The sequence below is a fragment of the Acomys minous genome, assembly GCF_964271855.1.
Source record: "Acomys minous genome assembly, chromosome: 4".
NCBI lineage: Eukaryota > Metazoa > Chordata > Mammalia > Rodentia > Muridae > Acomys > Acomys minous.
In genome coordinates, this window is record NC_140486.1 from 13,877,392 (window position 1) to 13,896,255 (window position 18,864).

At 41.4% G+C, this 18,864-nt stretch overlaps 2 protein-coding genes across 6 annotated transcripts in view; one reads left to right on the top strand and one right to left on the bottom strand.

Annotated features, from left to right (window-relative positions):
- Positions 1-18,864, top strand: part of LOC311597020 (uncharacterized protein) — a 34,784-nt gene that overhangs the window by 5,788 nt on the left and 10,132 nt on the right. The window contains exons 2-3 of one of the 4 annotated variants that reach the window (XM_084781046.1): positions 13,147-13,222; positions 16,855-16,993. In XM_084781046.1, coding sequence (XP_084637172.1) covers positions 13,147-13,222; positions 16,855-16,993 — 215 coding nt within the window. Of the gene's footprint in view, positions 1-13,146; positions 13,223-15,986; positions 16,126-16,854; positions 16,994-18,864 lie in introns of those variants that run through there. The other 3 variants (XR_014779061.1, XR_014779062.1, XR_014779060.1) reach the window with 3 other exon arrangements.
- Positions 14,658-18,864, bottom strand: part of MYO5B (myosin VB) — a 291,416-nt gene continuing 287,209 nt past the window's right edge. The window contains exon 39 of one of the 2 annotated variants that reach the window (XM_084781005.1): positions 14,658-16,102. In XM_084781005.1, coding sequence (XP_084637131.1) covers positions 15,950-16,102 — 153 coding nt within the window. In that variant the 3' untranslated portion in view covers positions 14,658-15,949. The remainder of the gene's footprint in view (positions 16,103-18,864) is intronic. The other variant, XM_084781004.1, reaches the window with a different exon arrangement.

The window sequence follows — 18,864 nt, forward strand, 5'->3', positions numbered from 1 at the left end:
TGATGATGAGACCACTGCGCAATCTGAGTTCTGGGAACCAGGTGATGGAGTGTGCTGCAAGTACTGAGGCCGGGCGAGCAGGAGGCGGCCTGGGCAGAGAGAGGAGACCAGAGGGGGGGGGGGCGGCGGGGGGGGGGGCGAGGGGGGGGTCTCCCGAGGTGGCAGAGCAGCCTGGGCAGAGTGTTAGAACAGGGAGTAGTAGGTGGTGCTGTCGTTTTCTGTTAACTCCTCAACCACTGCCTTTAATCCAGCTTTGTGTATGTTTCGCCGGGGTGCCCTTGTAGTGGGGACTGCCTTTTTAATCTAATCTTATTTTTTTCTCCCGCTTTTTTCAAAACAGGGTTTCCTGCTGTTCCTGAATTCGCCCTGTAGACTAGGCTAGGAACTATGAAATGCGCCTAAATGCTGGGGATTAAAGGAGTGCTCTACCACGCCCAGTTTTAATCTAAATATTTTCCGTGAAAATTTTCAGGAATACAGAATGTGGAAGGGTGCATGCAGGCAACGTACCGTGTGCTGTCTCACATTACTCAGTAAAACCTGGTTTTAAAAAGTTGATGTTTACTTTAGCCTGGGAAGAGTTCAGCACACACGCTTATTTACAGTTCTCAAAGAGAGGAATTTTCGTGCAGTCACTTGGGCAAAGCTCACACTAGGCAAACAACTGTCTCTGCTCTTGCTTACCTTTGTCCATTTCATTTGCCTTCCAAGTCACCACCATGAGGGATTTCCACTATTACTGTTGTCTATAATTATTAATGTAGTGACTGGGCCCTGATAAAATCTAAGTGAAAAGTTAACATATATTCAAGCAGGTATGTGTAAGACTATCTACAAGTTTCATTATCAGAAAAGGAATTGAGATGTTCCCTTAACCAAATGATCAAACTTAGGATCACCAGTAAGGAGACCAGGGACCCCCTTTCTGCCCGAGGACATAACTCACTTATGCAGGTTCCTCCCCCAAATGACCCGAAATAATCACAACAAGACAAGCCCAAAATTAATTGGCATGTAGGAGACATGCCCAGTTTTTGGAGGGTTTTGTTTTGTTTGTAGTTGTGCACAGAAATGTTTAAGGGTGAAGAGTTGGTATCCGCCACTAAAGTCACACAGGGGGGAAAAATGCAGATAAACAGTAGCAAGAAGGAAAACAAACAGCAAAAATGTTACCATGGAGTGGAAAGTGTGGTATGCCCTGTTTTGTTTTCCCATTTTCTTCGGGAGGCTTCATATTCTTCACGTACACACACGAGGAGGAGGAAAAGTATCCTTCAAACTAAGCTACAAAGTTAAAGTATTCCTTAAAGTAATTAAATAGTTATTCAGGCAGGTACACCTCTAACACTAGGCCTTTCAGGATGTAACTTACAGTCTAGACATAGGAATTCTGAGGTTGTGATAGTGTTGATAGTGTTCTGTTCTTAAAAGGTTTAGCCTTCAGTGTTTTTAGAAATGCAGTGTTATCTTTTTCTGTAGCTAATTCCAGAGGGAAAGATGTAGTGTTAATGTAAAATTGGAAATTAGTGAATCAATTGCAAATCTGTAAGGTCAACTGTTTAAGATTCTATCAGGGTCTCAGAACTGTCCAGCTGCAACCCTTTCTTACACTTTTGAGTCATTTTTCAATGTGTAACACAGTTTTCCCTCTTTTCCTATACTATTCAACATTGATAGATAGACATTACAGTGCTGGCAGCTGAGGAAAGCAAGTGAAATCATGGGAGCTGCAATAGTTACGTAACAAGTGTATGATGCTGAATATGCAGTACATGCCTATAGTCACAGCACTTGAGTTGAAGACAATGGTCAGTTCGTGTTAGGATGGGCTACATAATAATACCCTGTGTCAAAAAAAATAAAATAACAAAGTGACAGTACAAGTCAAAAGTTACACACATCTGTGCACTTATTCTGCTTTGGTGTGAATGTATAAGGCTAATAGTACCTTAACTGTGGTTTTTTCCTTTTGAAATTTTATTTTACCTTTACATATATATTTATATTATTAGACATGTATATAATAAACTACACACAGCAAGAAGGACCACAAAACAATTAGGAATTGTATAAATGTTACATTCATAGTGTTTTGCCTATTTATATTTGGTAACCTTTGAGAAAACTTTCTTATTTTGGAAAATCTACAACTCTGAATGTAAATCAATATCTATCATATCTCTGTCAACCTAAAAACTTCTATCTAGGCCTAAAAACATCTTAACCCCTAAACAGCTAAGCTTAAGTGTTAAACTAAATTATCTGGTCTTCAACCCCATCAGATACTTGAAAAGGAGTAAAATGAATTTCCTGAGTAAACAGGAAGTGCAGGTAGCAGCTTCCAAAATGAGAAAATGACAGAGACAGTTCGCTGCCTGAACAGTTACCCCAAGCTCTCTATAATATTGGAGCATTGTCTTCAGCCTTCTGGTCCATCATATCTGATAGGCATATTTTTGAGACAGGAACACTATTGAGGACTTGCTTACTTGCCTTGGCGGAGTTTGGTCATCGACTCTGCCTGCACACAAGGTTGCCCACTTTTAGGCAGAATTCTGTCTGTCGCAGAAAAGAGGCATTTTGCCCAGTAGCTGATTTGTCACATTTGAAGCCATCTCCATAAGGAGGTTCTTTGATGCTCATCATTATCTCTGAGGTAGGCTGGGTGTTGTTAGGAGTTAACCTGTCTTATTGCGAAAGGATCCTTAAATTGATAAAAACTCCTTTAAGTCTCATATTCTGTAGGTCTCTGAGGTTTTTGAAGACCTTATCTATCTATAGACTCATATCTACCTATTAAACCTAGTGGTATATTCTTGTGATGAAAATAGACTAGTAATTGACATGACCATGAGTTGATCAAATAACAATTAACTTTTATTACTTAATTATCCTAAACAGCCTGCAGTAGCACCTTCAAAGTATTGTATTATAATTGAGTTGTGTGGGTGCATTACCTCCTATTAGAGTAGCAATATATTTAATGTCTGTGAAGAATAAACTTGAGCTTATTCTGCATCAATATTTAAAATTCTATACCAATCAATTAAAAATAACCTTGTTTGTAAGTAACAGTTAAGGCCTTAAGTTGAGGATTAGGTTCTACTTTTTGTCTTGTTATCCCTATATATTTCGATATTCCACCCCTCTTTCTTTTCGACCCCTATCTCCATACCTAAGAAAGAAAGATAAAGGAAAAGAGAAATGCTTGACTCCAACCTCATATTCTCTCTGGAAAAGATAAATGATAACTTATAACCAATTCCCAATGAAAATAAACATCTATATCCCAAGAAAACAGCCAAAAACTGTACCCAACACCCCTTAAGGGGGACGGGGCATTGATCTCCTTGTAATGCTTCTTCCAGCTAATTGGGGACAAATAATACTTTTGTAGAGGCCCAGCTACAATTGGGGAAAGTGATTAAGCAAGGTAGGAATAGCATTTGTGGTCCAGTTTCTAAATGTGGAGAAATTCCATGCTTAATAGAAGTTCTGTGTGGGACAGTATGAAATACTGGACCAATTGGCATTAGAAGCTTTCTTTGAAGCTTCGAACCGCAACCGAAGCACTTGGGGCTGGAGCATGGAGGATGCAGGATGTCAGTGTCCAGCATGCTGAGAGGAATGCATCCTGACAGGTCTGATCCAGCGTCAGTGTCCAGTTCTTTTGTTCTGGCAACATATAGTTTCCCACGAGCATTATACAGTCCTAACATTATAAAAGCATGAGGTGCGCAGGATGAGCAGAACAAGCAAGGCTGGTTCTCTGCTCTTTGTATGAGCAGAAGAAAGACATCTGTAAATCTTCATTCATACCATGTGAAGAATGGCATCAAAAAATAATTCACAGGGATTCTGTAACAATAAAAAGCATTGTCTATGCATAGACATTCAGGTCTCAGCCAGTCTCAGAGCTGTTCCCATTTGGTGGGATCACCAATATTAGTTACGCACTTGTTTGAATTAATATAGACTGACTTGAGTTAGGAGTCTCTCTTTCATCTAGGTCTGTTTCATTTTGATCTTTTGAATGACATCCTGAATACATGTTTATCCTGTAAAGCAATAATGTTGGAGGAAGAAGAAGACAACAGATTTATTATAACCTATTCACACTACATCCCGACTGCCATCCCCTCCCTCTTATCTTCCCATTCACACCCCCTTTCCCACCTCTGTCCATTCCTCTCCCTCGGACCTCTGAGAGGGGGTCCCTCCCACCCCAAATATCTGGTGACAGTCTATTAGGTCTCATCAGGATAGCCTGCATCCTCCTCTGTGTGCCTGCTAGGCTGTCTTGTCTTGGGGCAGGGACCCAATCATTGGCACCAGAGTGCAGAGGTTCAGCAGCAGTCCATGGAGGCACCCCGCCTTTGTCCAGATCCGTAGACTCCAGTGGTCTCCTTGTGGGGCTCCTGCTCCCTCCTGGACCCTCTATACCTCAACTCTTGCATACAGTTCACAGCTCTTCTCCCATAGTCCTGCTGCAAGCTGTCCTAGTCCTTCACTGGGTGGAATCTCTCAGAGGACAGCTATGTTGGGCTAATATCCACTTATAAATGAATATATACCATACATATCTTTCTGAGTCTGGGCTACCTCACTCAGAATGATTGTTTCTAGTTCCATCCATTTGCCTGCAAATTTCAAGATATCCTTGTTTTTGATAGCTGAATAGTATTCTATTGTGTAAATGTAAATGTACCAGAGGTTTTTTGTTTTGTTTTGTTTTGTTTTTTGTTGTTGTTGTTTTTTTACTCCATTTTTTGGTTGAGGGTCATCTAGGTTGTTTCCAGATTCTGGCTGTTACAAGTAAGGCTGCTATGAACATCATTGAGCAAATGTCCTTGTATGGTGGAACATCTTTGGATTATATGCCCAGAAGTGGAATAGCAGGGTCTTTAGGCAATACTATTCCCAATTTTCTGAGAAGGTTCCAGATTGATTTCCAAAGTGGTTGTACAAGTTTACACTCCCACCAACAATGAATGAGTGCTTCTCTTTCTCCACATCCTTGCCAGAATGTGTTATCACTTGAGGTTTTGATCTTAGCCATTCAGAGAGGTGTAAGATGGAATCTCAATCATTTTGATTCCCATTTCCCTGATGACTAGAAATGTTGAGCATTTCTTTAAGTGTTTTCTCAGCCATTCGATAGTCCTCTGTTGAGAATTCTGTTTAGCTCTGTACCCCATTTTTAATTGGGTTATTTGGTTTACAGTATTTAATTTCTTGAGTTCTTTATATCTTTTGGTTATTTACTCTTTGTTAGATGTAGGGTTGGTGAAGATCTTTTCCCAGTCTGTAGGCTGTCATTTTCTTCTGTTGACAGTGTCCTTTGCTTTACAGAAGCTTTTCAGTTTCATGAGGTCCCATTTATTGTTGATCTTAGAGCCTGAGCTATTGGTGTTCTGTTCAGGAAATCGTCTCCTTTGCCAATGTGTTCAAGGCTCTTCCCCACTTTTTATCCCAACAGATTTATTGTGTCTGGTTTTATGTTGAGGTCTTTAATCCATCTGGGACTTTAGTTTTGTGCAGGGTGGTAAATATGGTCTATTTGCATTTTTCTACATGTAGACATCCAGTTAGACCAGCACCATTTGTTGAAGATGCTATCTTTTTCCCACTGTATGGATTTGGCTTCTTTATAAAAATGAAGTGTCATAGGTGTGTGGGTTTATTTCTGGGTCTTCAATTCCATTCCACTGATTAACCAGCCTGTTTCTATGCCAGCACCATGCTGTTTTTATTATTGTTGTTGCTCTATAGTACGGCTTGAGATCTGGGATGGCGATTCCTCTTTAAATTCTTTTATTCTACAGAATTGTTTTAGCTTTTCTGGGTTTTTGATTTTTCCATATGAAGTTGAGAATTGATTTTTTCAAGCTCTGCAAAGAATTGTGTAGGAATTTTGATGGGAATTGCATTGAATTTGTAGATTGATTTTGGTAAGATGGCCATTTTTACTATGTTGATTTTCCTGATCCATGAGCATGGGAAATCTTTCCATCTTCTAATATCTTCTTTAGTTTCTTTCTTCAAAGACTTTTAAGTTTTTTTTTTTTGTTGTTGTTGTTTTTACAAGTCTTCCACTTGGTTGGTTAGAGTTACACCAAGATACTTTATATTATTTGTGGCTATTGAGAAGGGTGTAGTTTCCCTAATTTTTTCTCAGCCCATTTGTCATTTGTACATAGCAGGGCTACTGATTTTTTGAGTTGATTTTGTACCCAGCCACTTTGCTGAAGGTGTTTATCAGCTGTAGGAGTTCCTTGGTAGAATTTTTTTGGTCATTAATATATACTATCATATCATCCAGGATTAGTGATAATTTGACTTCTTTCCAATTTATTTCTCCTTGATCTCCTTTAGTTGTCTTATTGTTCTAGCTAGGACTTCAAGTACAATATTGAAGAGATACAGAGATAGTAGACAGCCTTGTCTTGCCCCTGATTTCAGTGGGATTGATTTAAGTTTCTCTCCATTTAGTTTGATGTTGGCAATTGGATTGCTGCATATTGTCCTTATTATGTTTAGGTATGTGCCTTGCTTGATTTCTCCAAGACTTTAAACATGAATGGGTGTTGGATTTTGTCAAATGCTTTTTTGGCATCTAAGGAGATGATTGTGTGCTTTTTTTCTTTCAGTTTGTTTATGTGATGGATTACATTGATGGATCTCCACATATTGAACCACCCCTGCATGCCTGGTATGAAGCCTATTTGGTCATGGTGAATGATATTTTTGATGTTTTATTGCATTTAGTTTGCTAGTATTTTTGCATCTATGTTCATAAGACATATTGGACTAAAATTCTCTTTCTTTGTGGGTCATTGTGTGGCTTAGGTATCAAGGTGACTGTGGCCTCATAGAATGAGTTTGGTAATGTTCCTTCTGATTTCATTTTGTGGAATAGTTTGGAGAAAATTGGTATTAGGAGTTCTTTGAAGGTCTGATAGAATTCTGTGCTGAATCTATCTGGCCCTGGGCTTTTTTTTTTAAATGGGAGACTTTTGATGAATGCTTCTATTTCTCTAGGAGATATAGACCTATTTAATTTGTTTACCTGATTTTGATTCAGTTTTGGTAGTTGGTATTAAGAAAATTGTTCATTTCATTTAGATTTTCAAAATTTGTGGCATATAGTCCTTTGAAGTAAGACCTAATGATTCATTGGATTTCCTCAAGTGTCTGTCGTTATGTCTCTCTTTTCATTTCTCATTTTGTTGATTTGAATACTCTCCCTTGGCCTTTTATTAGTTTGGCCAAGGGTTTGTCTATCTTGTTGATTTTCTCAAAGAACCAGCCCTTGGTTTAGTTGATTCTTTGAATTGTCCTTTTTGTTTCTAATGTATTGATTTCAGTGCTGAGTTTGATGATTTCCAGCCATCTACTCTTTGGTGTGTCTGCTTCTTTTTCTTCTAGAGCTTTCAGGTGTGCTGTTAAGTTTCTAGTATAGGATCTCTCCAAATTCTTTATTAAGGCACTTAATGCTATGAGCTTTCCTCTTAGTACTGCTTTTAATGTGTCCCATAAGTTTGTGTATCTTGTGCCTTCATTATCATTGGATTCTAGGAAATTTTTAATTTCTTTTTTTATTTCATCCCTTACCCAGAGGTCATTGAGTAGGGAGTGGCTTAGTTTCCATGAGCTTGTAGGCTTTCTGTTCTTTCTGTTGTTGTTGAGTTCCAGCTTTAATATATAGTGGTCTGATAAGATGCAAAGGATTATTTCAGTCTTCTTGTATCTGTTGAGGTTTGCTTTGTGACCAATTATATGGTTAATTTTGGAGAAGGTTTCATAAGGTTCTTTATATTCTTTTTTGAGTGGAATGTTCTGTAGATATGTTAGGTCCATTTGATTCATTACATATATTGGTTTCATTATTTTGCCATTTAGTTTCTGTCATAATGATCTGTCTATTGGGGAGAGTGGGGTGTTGGTGTCTCCCACTATTAATGTGTAGAGTTTGATGTGTGATTTAAGCTTTAGTAATGTTTCTTTAATGAATGTGGGTGCTCCTGTATTGGGGTACAGATGTTCAAAATTGAGTCATCTTCTTGGTATATTTTTCCTTTGATGAGTATGAAGTGTCCTTCTCCATCTCTTTTGATTAGTTTTGGTTGAAAGCCTGTTTCATTAGATACTAGAATGTCTACTCCAGCTTACTTCTTGGGTCTGTTTGTGTGGAATACCATTTTCCAGCCCTTTACTCTAAGGTAATGTTTCTCTTTATTGCTGCAGTATGTTTCTTGTATACAGCAGAATCATGGGTCCCATTTTCCCATTCATTCTGTCTGCCTGTGTCTTTTTATTGGGGAGTTGAGGTCATTGATATTGAGAGATATTAGTTAACCAGTGGTTCCTATTTTTTAAATGTTGGTAGTGGTAGTGGTAGTGTGTGTGTGTGTGTGTGTGTGTGTGTGTGTGTGTGTGTGTGTGTGTGTGTTTCCTTTCTTTTGGCCTTGTGGGTGTAGGATTATTTATTTCCTGGATAAAGTTACTCTCCTTGGATTGGAGTTTTCCTTCTAGTATCTTCTGAAGGGCTGGATTTGTGGGCCGGTACTGTTTAGACTTAGTTTTCTTATGGAATATCTTGTTTTCTCCATCTATGGTGATTGAAAGTTTTGCTGGGTATAGTAGTCTAGGTTGGCATCTGTGGTCTCTTAGTGTCTGTGTGATAACCATCCAGGCCCTTCTGTCTTACATGGTCTCTATTGAGAAGTCAGGTGTAACTCTGATAGGTCTGCCTTTATATGTGAGTTGGCCTTTTTCTCTTGCAGCTTTTAATATTCTTTCTTTGTTCTGTATGTTTAGTGTTTTGATTATAGATAACAGGAGGATTTTCTTTTCTGGTCCAATCTATTTGGAGTTCTGTAAGCTTCTTGTATATTTATGGGCATTTCTTTTTTTAGGTTAGGGAAGTATTCTTCTATGATTTTGTTGAAAATATTTTATGGGTCTTGCAGCTGGGAGTCTTCTTTTTCTATACTTAAAATTCTTAGGTTTGGTCTTTTCATAGTGTCCAGATTTCTTGGATGTTCTGTGTCAGGAGCTTTTTAGATTTAAAACTGTTGTATCATTTCTTCTGTCATCTTCTATCCCTGATATTCTTTCTTCCACATCTTGAATTCTGTTGATGAAACTTCTGTCTTTAGTTCCCGTCTTCCCTAGGTTTTCATTTCTAGGATCATCTCAGATTGTGTTTTCTTCATTGCTTCTATTTCCATTTTTTAGGTCTTGAAACCTTTTATTCATTTCCTTCTCCTGTTTGATTGCAGTTTCTTGTCTTTCACTAATTTCTTTAAGCATTTTGTTCAATTGTTTCATCTCTTTGTGTATTCTTGTTTTAATTTCAGCTATTTATTTTCCTTCTTTAAGGCCTCTATCCTTTTTATAACCTTAGATTTGAAATCTTCTCTTGTGTATGATAATATCTCCTGGGCTCGTTGAGGTGGCACTGCTAGTTTTTGGTGGTATCAAATGGTCCTGGGAATTGTTGCTTGTACTCTTATGCTGATGTCTTTCCATTGCAATGTCTCTAGTGTTAGCAGGTTGGGTGGTCTCTAATGGTCTGTGAGTTTAGGGGTAGATATTGACAATGGGGCTTTGGTCTGCACCCAAGTCACCACCTGTGGGTTCAGTCTCTGCTTGCTTGCTGTTTCTGACTTAGGAGTGTCTGGCTGCTGAGGAGCAGGCAGAAAATATTTGGGCAGAGATCTGTGTCCAGAGGGCCTCTTTAGGGTGGAGGACAATGGGAGTTTGGTCCTGCGGGTGGCCTCTTGTGGCAGAGGGCAATGGAAATTTTGTCCCATGCACAAGTTCCCTCCTCTATGTTGGCTCTCTGCTTGCTAGCTGTTTCTGTCCTAGGAGGGTCTGGCTGCTGGCAAGCAGGTGGAAAGATATCCAAGAGTAGGAAGCCAGCAGCCTGGTCAGCCTCTTCCTTGTGGGGCATGGGGGTGGGATAGAAGACTGGCAATGGTACTTTGGACCCATGCCCATTTTGCCTCCTCTAGGCTCAGTCTCTGCTTGTTCCTCTGTTTCTGACTTAGGTAGGTGTGGCTGCTGGCAAGTAGGCAGAAAGGTATTGGAGCAGAGAGCTCTGCCAGCTTACTCAGGTAGATGACAGTGGACACTGGTGTTTTTTACTTTCCAGTTCAGTCTGATACCCAGAGAGTACAGGTACCAAGTGCTTGCAGGGGAATGGGTAGACTTAGGAAACTGTGCATCCACTTGCAGAGACCCAGGTACTTTTCTGTGAATTATCCAGGTGGTCCAGGGGTTGGACCCACCCGTGCTCCTCACAGTGTAGACCCCTCTTACCTGGGAAACACCAACATTCGTGTTTTGTAGTTCTTATTTTGGTCCTTAGGTCACTGTGCAGTCACTGCTGTCCAGTGATCAGACATGGTGTGAGATTGGCACTGCCATCTTGGATCCTTTGGTTGTGGTTTTTACTTATAACAAATATCTGTTCTTCAGGAAGTTTAAGTTGCCAAACGAGGGTAAAGAAATAAACTATAAACATGAAGTGATAGACATTGATTTGAGAGCTTACTTAAGTCTACCCTGTTTTAATGAGTTCTAGTAGCTCCGAGGCATTGTCTTAGATTTTATTTGAAAGCATTTTTCTTCTCTATTTGTTTGCAAGCTATTTGCAGTTTCTAAGGAGACTTTGTTAAACTGTCATGTAGCAATACAGCTTCCAGCAAATTTTGATACATCCTGAATACATGTTTATCCTGTAAAGCAATAATGTTGGTGGAAGAAGAAGACAACAGATGTCTTTCAGTCAGACAGACCTGGAAATATACTTGTTGTTAATGCTCCTGCTAGGAGGGAAAGTGCACACCAGTGTCTACGTACCTCAGGGAATTGACAGCAAGGCATTAGGGTTTTGTGTTACATCATGGTCTGGTTCTTTGTACTCAGATGCTAAACTGCTTTCTTGTCCCCAACCCCACCCCCAGATTCTTACTGTCCTACCAACTAACCCTCATGCAACCAAAATGGCATTTGTAACCTTGCTTCCAAATTATCCCTGATTGGCTAAAATAAACGCCTACACCTTGGCAGGGCAGTGGTGAGGTAGGCAGAGCTAAGGTTTGTGGGCCTGGAAGACTGAGGAACTCATGGGAAGGAGAGAAGAGACGGGTAGAGGAGAGAAGAGGCAGAGCTGCCATGGATTAGCGTAAAGAGGAACCATGTGTGCAAGTATTTATGGGAATTCTATAGATCTAGAGTAATTAATTGCTCAATAAACTTTGTTATGTAGGGAAAGTCCTCTCCTACCCCCAGCTTACAAGTGGCTATGTGCTGGCCCCTAGCTTAAACGATCATGCATAACTGAATTTATGCCCCAGAATAGTTTCTCAAGAAAACATTAAAAGTAGATGCTGGAAGGTAGCTCTGGCTATGACCATACGCTGTGAAACTAGGAGGACCTGAGTTCAAATCCACATTACATACAGAGAAGCTGCATGCTCAGGGGTACATGCCTGTAACCCCAGCATTGGGGGTGTGGCAGAGATGAGTAGATACTGAAAGCTTGCTGCCTAGCCCTGGAGGTGAGCTTCTGATCCAATGTGGGACCTTGCCTCAGTGGAGTAGGGTAGAGCGTGAGGAAGACCCTGAGCATCCTCCCCTGAGCACATGAACTGGCTTGGGCAGGGGTTTACACACACAGCATGTGGAGGCTAGTGAGGTGCTCTGGATGGCTCAGGTTAGAAGTGCTTGCCCCAAAATCACTAGAACCAGAGTTCAGCTTCCAGCTCACACTTAACAAGCCAAGGGACAGCAGACCCAAGCTGGAAGAGTCACCGGTGCTTGTGTCTTCCAGACCCCAGGCTCAGGGATGAGACTGCCTCAAAGAATAGGCAGTGTGATGGAGAACACAATCTTTTGGATGCCTCATGTTCACATAAGTGCATGCATCCCACATACCTGTGCATACTCATACAAATTTACACACATGTACTCAGAGAAATTGTAAAAATGAAAAAAAATGTAAACTTTAGCCAAGACTCTTTTTTATCAAGCTGTTATTTTAAATTTTGCTTCAGATTTAGCACACCACATTATTCAAAAGTATTTATTTCCACAATTTTTTTTATCCACAGCCAAATAATTACAGTAACCATTACAAGTGTTTTCCTATAACAAAGCTGTAGTTGTCTAAAGTGAGAAAACATTTTTCAGTAGCATTTCCCCCCTAGTGTTAGGTTTATCCCTGAACATTTTGTGAACTTCCTCAGAGAGGCAGGCCTTTACTCTAAATGACAGGTGATTGCAAAATGTTAATCCAAATCTGGGTTCTCCTTCAATAGTATGACTTCAGTCAGTGGCCTGGCTCCACGGATTGACTCCCTTTGCTAAAATGTATTAGTTACTGTGTGTCTAAGTGCGGACACACTCGCCATGGACACTTGAAGTCAAAACACCTTCCACTGTGGGCCCTGGGGATTGAACTCAGGCTGGCAAGCACTTTTACCCACTGACCCATCTTGCCTGCCCATGCCCCAAATCTTATTTTAGAAAAATGACTTTTAGTTCTCAATGTTGTTTGTAAGAAAAACCCAAACTTGTTTGCCATTGGCATTTTTTTTAAAAGATTTATTATTATGTATACAGCGCTGTCTGCATGTACACCTGCATGCCAGAAGAGGGCATCAGATCACATTATAGATGGTTGTGAGCCACCATGTGGTTGCTGGGAATTGAACTCAGGACCTCTGGAAGAGCAGTCAGTGCTCTTAACTACTGAGCCATCTCTCCAGCCCCTGCCATTGGCATTAACCTCTAATTTTCTAGACTCTTTTTAACTCTGTGATTATGGCACCAATGTGTAAAAAAAGGAAATTTTAGTAATTTGACTCATAGAGCAAGCTAACTTTAAAACGCCATCTCATTTAGCAGCCACTTACTCATGGTGGTCAAGTGTTTGAGAAGTATTCAGTTTATGCAAAAGAACTGGATTCCAGTTTATTGTCATAATCCTCAAGGCCTTCATTAGGGTTCCATTAGGAACTTACACTTAAGTTCCTGGTTTTTTTGTTTGTGTGTGTGTGGTTTTTTTTTCTTTTTCTTTTTTTCTATTGTTTTACAAAAGCTTTTAAAAAATTAATGAATTTATTTTGTCCTAAGGAAAATCAGGGAAAGGACTCCTATGACACATCCCACGGGAAGCAGGGAAAGCCGCCCATTGGGGCTCATCTGCCAGGTGAGCCTAGAGGTACTGCCCCTCTAACTGTGGCTGGGGTGGCCCAGAGAGATTGTCTGCTTCACTGACAACTAGTTTATGTGGAGCCGCCCATGACTATAGGGAGGTGGCCAGAGCCCGTGTGATAATCGCTAGACCACAAACGTTAGATTTATGACTATTTGATTAGTCTTTAAGGTGCTTGTTTCGTGAGATGAATCAGAAGCCCAGAGGATGCGACACTGGACATGAAGTTCTTCCCCATGGTGGCTTTTTCTGGGGGAATCCATAATCCATGGTCAGTTCAGCAAATGCTAAAGGCACGTGAAGAACCTGTAACTACTCAGAAGCAAAGCTGCGAGGAGTTCAAACTTGTGCTGTGTTTATTTAAAAGACATTGATTTCATGAAGCTGGGAAGTGTTTAAAATTAGCTTTAAATGGACCAGGGGACCTATTGCTGAGGGAGGCTCAAGGGTAGAGTAGTGCCCTCTTAGTAGGCCTGGGGATCTGGGTTCAATCCCCAGCACTGGGTTAGGGGGAAAGGTGCACTTTCAGCCTCCTTGTATGGAGTGAAATAGGGAGGATGTAGGCTCCCCAGCCACTGTATTGCTCCAGTGGGTGCCCTTGTCTTCTGGAAGAGAACGATGCTGTTACTTCTTAGTTACCATCCCACTCCACCCCATCCCCTATCCTTGCCACCAGTGACAGAAGAGTCCTACCCTACGTGGGAGTTGGGAGGAGATGGTTTCAAACTATGTGTAAGGACAGAAAGCCATATTTGGGAAGTCACTACTTCTTAAAAATGCTTAACAAGAAGGCATTTTTGGTGTTCTCAAGGGTTAAAGATAGACTTTACAGGGGCCAATTTTGACCACTAAAGTGCACTAGCAGCAAATTATATTCATAAACAGTTTTAGAGAGGTAGCCACAGATCCAGTTGTTTTTAACTGGCTTTCTAAACAGTTTGCATTTGGGGGTTGAAAGTTTGATACATTTGTCAGGGGCTGTAACTGAGAGTGGTGGGAGGGGCTGTTCTGAGAGACAGACACGAGCAGCTGGGGGCTGGCTGTGGCCACAGAGGGGATGACACAGACAACTGTGCATCCCAGCAGGCAAGGAGGACTGGGAACAGAATAGCCCTGTAATAGCACAGGGCTGTAGTGCTTAGAGTGTGCTGTATTCCCAAGGACCTGCTAAAGTGGGTGACACTTGGGGAAAGTGTGGAGAAACCCCAGTGTAATGAAGAGGCTCCTGTATGATTTGCAAACCACTTTGTAACTGTCATAGGAACATCATACTTTTAATAGATGGATAGAAAGTGGAAAGAAAATGGATAGAAAGACTATTTAGGTTTGCCTAAGCAAGCCTTTGTTCATGAGTCAGAAAAGGTCCCCCAAAGCAAAACAATATTCTAAGAGCAGCAAACACATAAGCTGGTTACATTATTACTAAACATTCTTTTAAATATTTATTTCATAGCAGAGTATTTACATTGATTTTAAAGTTTGAAAAAATGTTGAAGGGAAAGTTGGCCTAAGGTATTGCAGCCTCTCAAAGCAGTTTTTTTTTTTTAGAGATTTATTTATTATTATTTATACAGTATTCTGCCCACATGTGTGCCTGTCCACAAGAAGGCACCAGATCTCATTACAGGTGGCTGTAAGCCACCATGTGGTTTCTGGGAATTGAACTCAGGATATTTGGAAAAGCAGACAGTGCTCTTAACCTCTGAGCCATCTCTCCAGCCCTCAGAGCAGTTTTTAAAAAGCCATAAATCTTTGGGTAACTTAATGGTCGTGCATTCTCCTTCTTTCAGGCTTTTGAGACAATTGGATTCTCAAACTGGAGTCTGTTTCCCTTGTGATCTTGGGGCCAGAATCAGCAACACGCTGTGTGAGGCCCGTTTTGAAGGTTTAATGACATTAAGGAAGTCAGAAGTTTTCATACTGGTTTTTATACCTACAAACAAAAGTTAGCCGTTCTCACCTACTATTTTTTGTACTTACATTGTTATGGAATTTTTGCTGGTCTCGGGGCACTAACACTAGAGACTGCATTTTCTCATCTTTCCCACATGTGACACCTACAACTCTCCTATAAACCTGAGACTATCGCAGGAGCTTGAGCACAGCAAGGGTCTGGGTCATCCAATTTACTCAGAAACTATATTCAACATGCTTGGCCTAGAGGCCATCACACTAACGTCCCTTATTCACCAGCCATTAGTGAATGCTTGTGGAAGATCCTCTGCAGGCCCAGACCCATAGTTTTGTTCTTAAAACATCTCACCACAAACTCCTCCACACCTTTGGTTTATCAGTATATGTCATTTTTATGTAGTAGTATTATTTTCTGAAGGACCCACGAAGGCAATTTATATCATGTATTTTTAATAGTATCTCAGTTTGAATATTCTCCAGTTATATACAAAGATCAAAGCTAGGCACTTCCACTCTGTAGAATTGGCATTTTTATATGGTGACTGGTGCTAAGTGGTGGCTATTCATTATGACGTGTCTTTGTTTAACCTGAAACCAAAGCTTTAACAATATTCTACATTTCAAGTGTTTTCTGAGCAGCATGTACAAAAACTAATGACAAATGTGCATCGCTTTGCTTTAGTTCGGTTCTCTCTCCACGGGTTCTCTAACTGTGGTTTGATCGATGTTGGGCATATTTCACAGTTCTAGAATTCTCTCTGTTGACAGCACGTGCTTCCTTCTTCCTCGCCTTGGAAGCACACAGCCTCAGACTTCACTGAGGAACTCCAGGTTGAGACATGCCGGGATGTGGATTGAGTCCATGGTCAGAGCAGATGGATTAAAGGGGAACAGGACGGGAAACATGTGTTTGGAGTCCAGCAGCAGCTGCTGGGGGTCATTCCGCTCTTGTAGCTGGGCCTGCGGAGGGAGAGTAAGATCATGTAAGTATTTAGTACAACCTAGAAAGAGCCAGTTTCGGTAACTTCACAGAAGCGAGCGAGTGTATGGCATGGCAAGACGCCCAGGATGAGGCGGGAGGAGTGCAGGGTTAGGAGAATGGGGGCTCCCTCTGTCCCTGAGGCATGGAGTGGAGACAGGCCCTGATTCAGGTTGCTGGAGTCCAGTTGATCAAGAACTTTCCCTATTCTAACAGTGTTTAATGCTTCCATCTAAAGGAGAAGGCTAAAATATATCTTAGGTGCAAATTCCACAGGAAGACTGCCATGGCACAGTTAATGGACCAGATTCTAGAGCAGTGGCTCTCAACCTTCCTAATGCTGCCACCTTTTAATACAGTTCCTCATGTTGTGGTCACTGCCCCGCCCACAACCATAAAATTATTTTTGTTGCTACTTTGTAACTTTAATTTTGCTACTGCTATGAACTGTGATGTAGGTATCTGTGTTTTCTGATGGTCTTAGGCCACTCCTGTGAAGGGGTTGTCCGGCCTCCCGGAAAGGGGTCTCCACCCACAGGCTGGAAACCACTGATCTGGAGGCAGGCTCCCTTGCCCTGGACAATGTCCAAACCGTCCCATGCCTTTAGTTTCGTCATCTTCAGAATGGAATATCATGGAAAGTGCGGAGGCAGGCAGCTGGGGTCAGCCCCTCCACTGAAGCAGTCACTGAGTTTGAGAGAGTGATGTTAATTATTTCACAACTCCTGCTTAGAGGCTCACAATATCCATCCTTCAATGGAGACAGAGGCTGATCTTCGTGAGCATGTGGCTGAACCAGCTTCTATGCCCCAGTCTTCAGCCTCAAGTGACACAGCTGTGGTGAGAGAAGCTAGCAATCCTGGAGTAGCTGGGTAAGTGCCAGGGAACACAGTGGGGCTTCAACCTGTAAAAATCTGAGACTGTGCCCTTTGGTTCACATGCTGGATCCAGCATGGATACCTGTCTCAGGGTCTAGTGGTTTGTCTCAGTGGCATCAGTTATAATACTTAAAAGGACAGAGCCTCTTCCCCTCTATTTGAAGCCACATGTTTTAAGAAATATACAATAACCAAAATGAAATTCACTAAAGGAGTTCTACAGCAGACTTGGGCAGGTAGAAGGGAGACTCGGTGAGTTAGACATGAAAAAACCTAAGAAGGAAAGTGAGTGAGTCTGAACGAGTAACTCCAGGTGTGGAGCTGCACACCCTGTGACTTGGGAACTGGAGGCAAGGGGATCCGGGTTCAAAGTCACTCTCAGCTACCTAATAAGGTTGAGGTCAACTTGGGCTATGTAAGAACCTGACTGAAAACAGGCGGACAGACAAATAAACAGAGCCTGAGGGTACAGGAGTTAAAGTATCAGGATGCACACTATAGACATCTCCAAAAGAACTGAGGGGAAGGGGCAGAAGAACATTTAAATAAAACGAAACCATGCCAGATCCAATTGGCAGCAGGTATGAGCACATCCAAGCTCATTGAGCTTTAGGCAGGATAAACACACACTGAGACATGAAAATTCTCAAAACCCCAAAATGAGGAATCTTAAAAACAGCAACAGAGAAATGCATTTCTTTTTCCACAGAGTATCCTGAAATGAGGGTAACAATTGATTTTTCATCAGATGCAATGGACATTAGGAAGCGGTAGGCTGACACATCACAAAGGAAATTTTATGTCATCTCTGGAGATGACATTTTGATATAAGTTTTAATTCATCATGAAGAACTGTAGAGAGAAGCACAGTTAGAAATGCTACAGAATACATGATGCCCAGGTTGACAGAACTGAAGGGGGAAATAGTTCTCCATCAACAGCAGGACACTTTAATTTCCCACTTCTGATGAGCTCAATTGACAGACATGATAGACTCTTTAGGTTGGAAGTTAGACCACTGGGACCACGCCCTTGCTGTCTCTTGCCTCCGGGCTATTGGTATCAACAAGTGTCCTCTGCCTAAAGCACCATCGTTACACACTGTGGGGCTCCAGACCCCAAAAGCAAGGCTGAGCCAACATGAGTAGTGAAACCTCTGAACATGACCTTTTTCCCTTGCGAGTTGATTACCTCTGATACTGTGCGGCAATGGCAGAAAGCTAAATTGCACACATACAAATTTCCCCTAGGGGAGAAGGAGATGGAGAGCTGCTTAAGGCTGTTTGTGTGGACGGAGAGTTGATGAATCCATACACCGAGTTCACTTGCTGGCACCAGGCAAGTGCTGGATCTGTCGCTGGTATTAACTTGGCAGTACCCTGCTTTGTTCTTCCTACCTGGGAGTTAACCATTAACTATTGAACCATGAACTCTAAGGCAGGAGCTGTACTTTTACCTAAGATCCCTGAACTTTAGGAGCGTGGCCAAGGAGATTCATAAATCCGCATCAGGAAAACACAAGTCAGGCCATATTGAGGCTTCAAGTACAAAAATGGGTTGTTGTTTGTTTTGGTTTTCCTCTTTGGGACAAGACACTACTGTTTCAAATAGTGACACTATCTCAACATAGCATAACTTTCTATCGTCTCATTGTTACTCAATGCTAGAGTGGAAAAACCATGGGCTATTATTTGCCCAATACCCACAGCAGCTGGCTTCTACCTCCCGAGCACTCAGAGCATCTCGACTATTTCTTTTAAGCCTTGAAACAGGCTGAGACCTGCACATACCAGCAGCCCTTTCCTATGCCGTAGGGGGCGAGCCGCTTGAGTGCAGGGCTGTGAAGCAATGGCTTCCCAGGGACT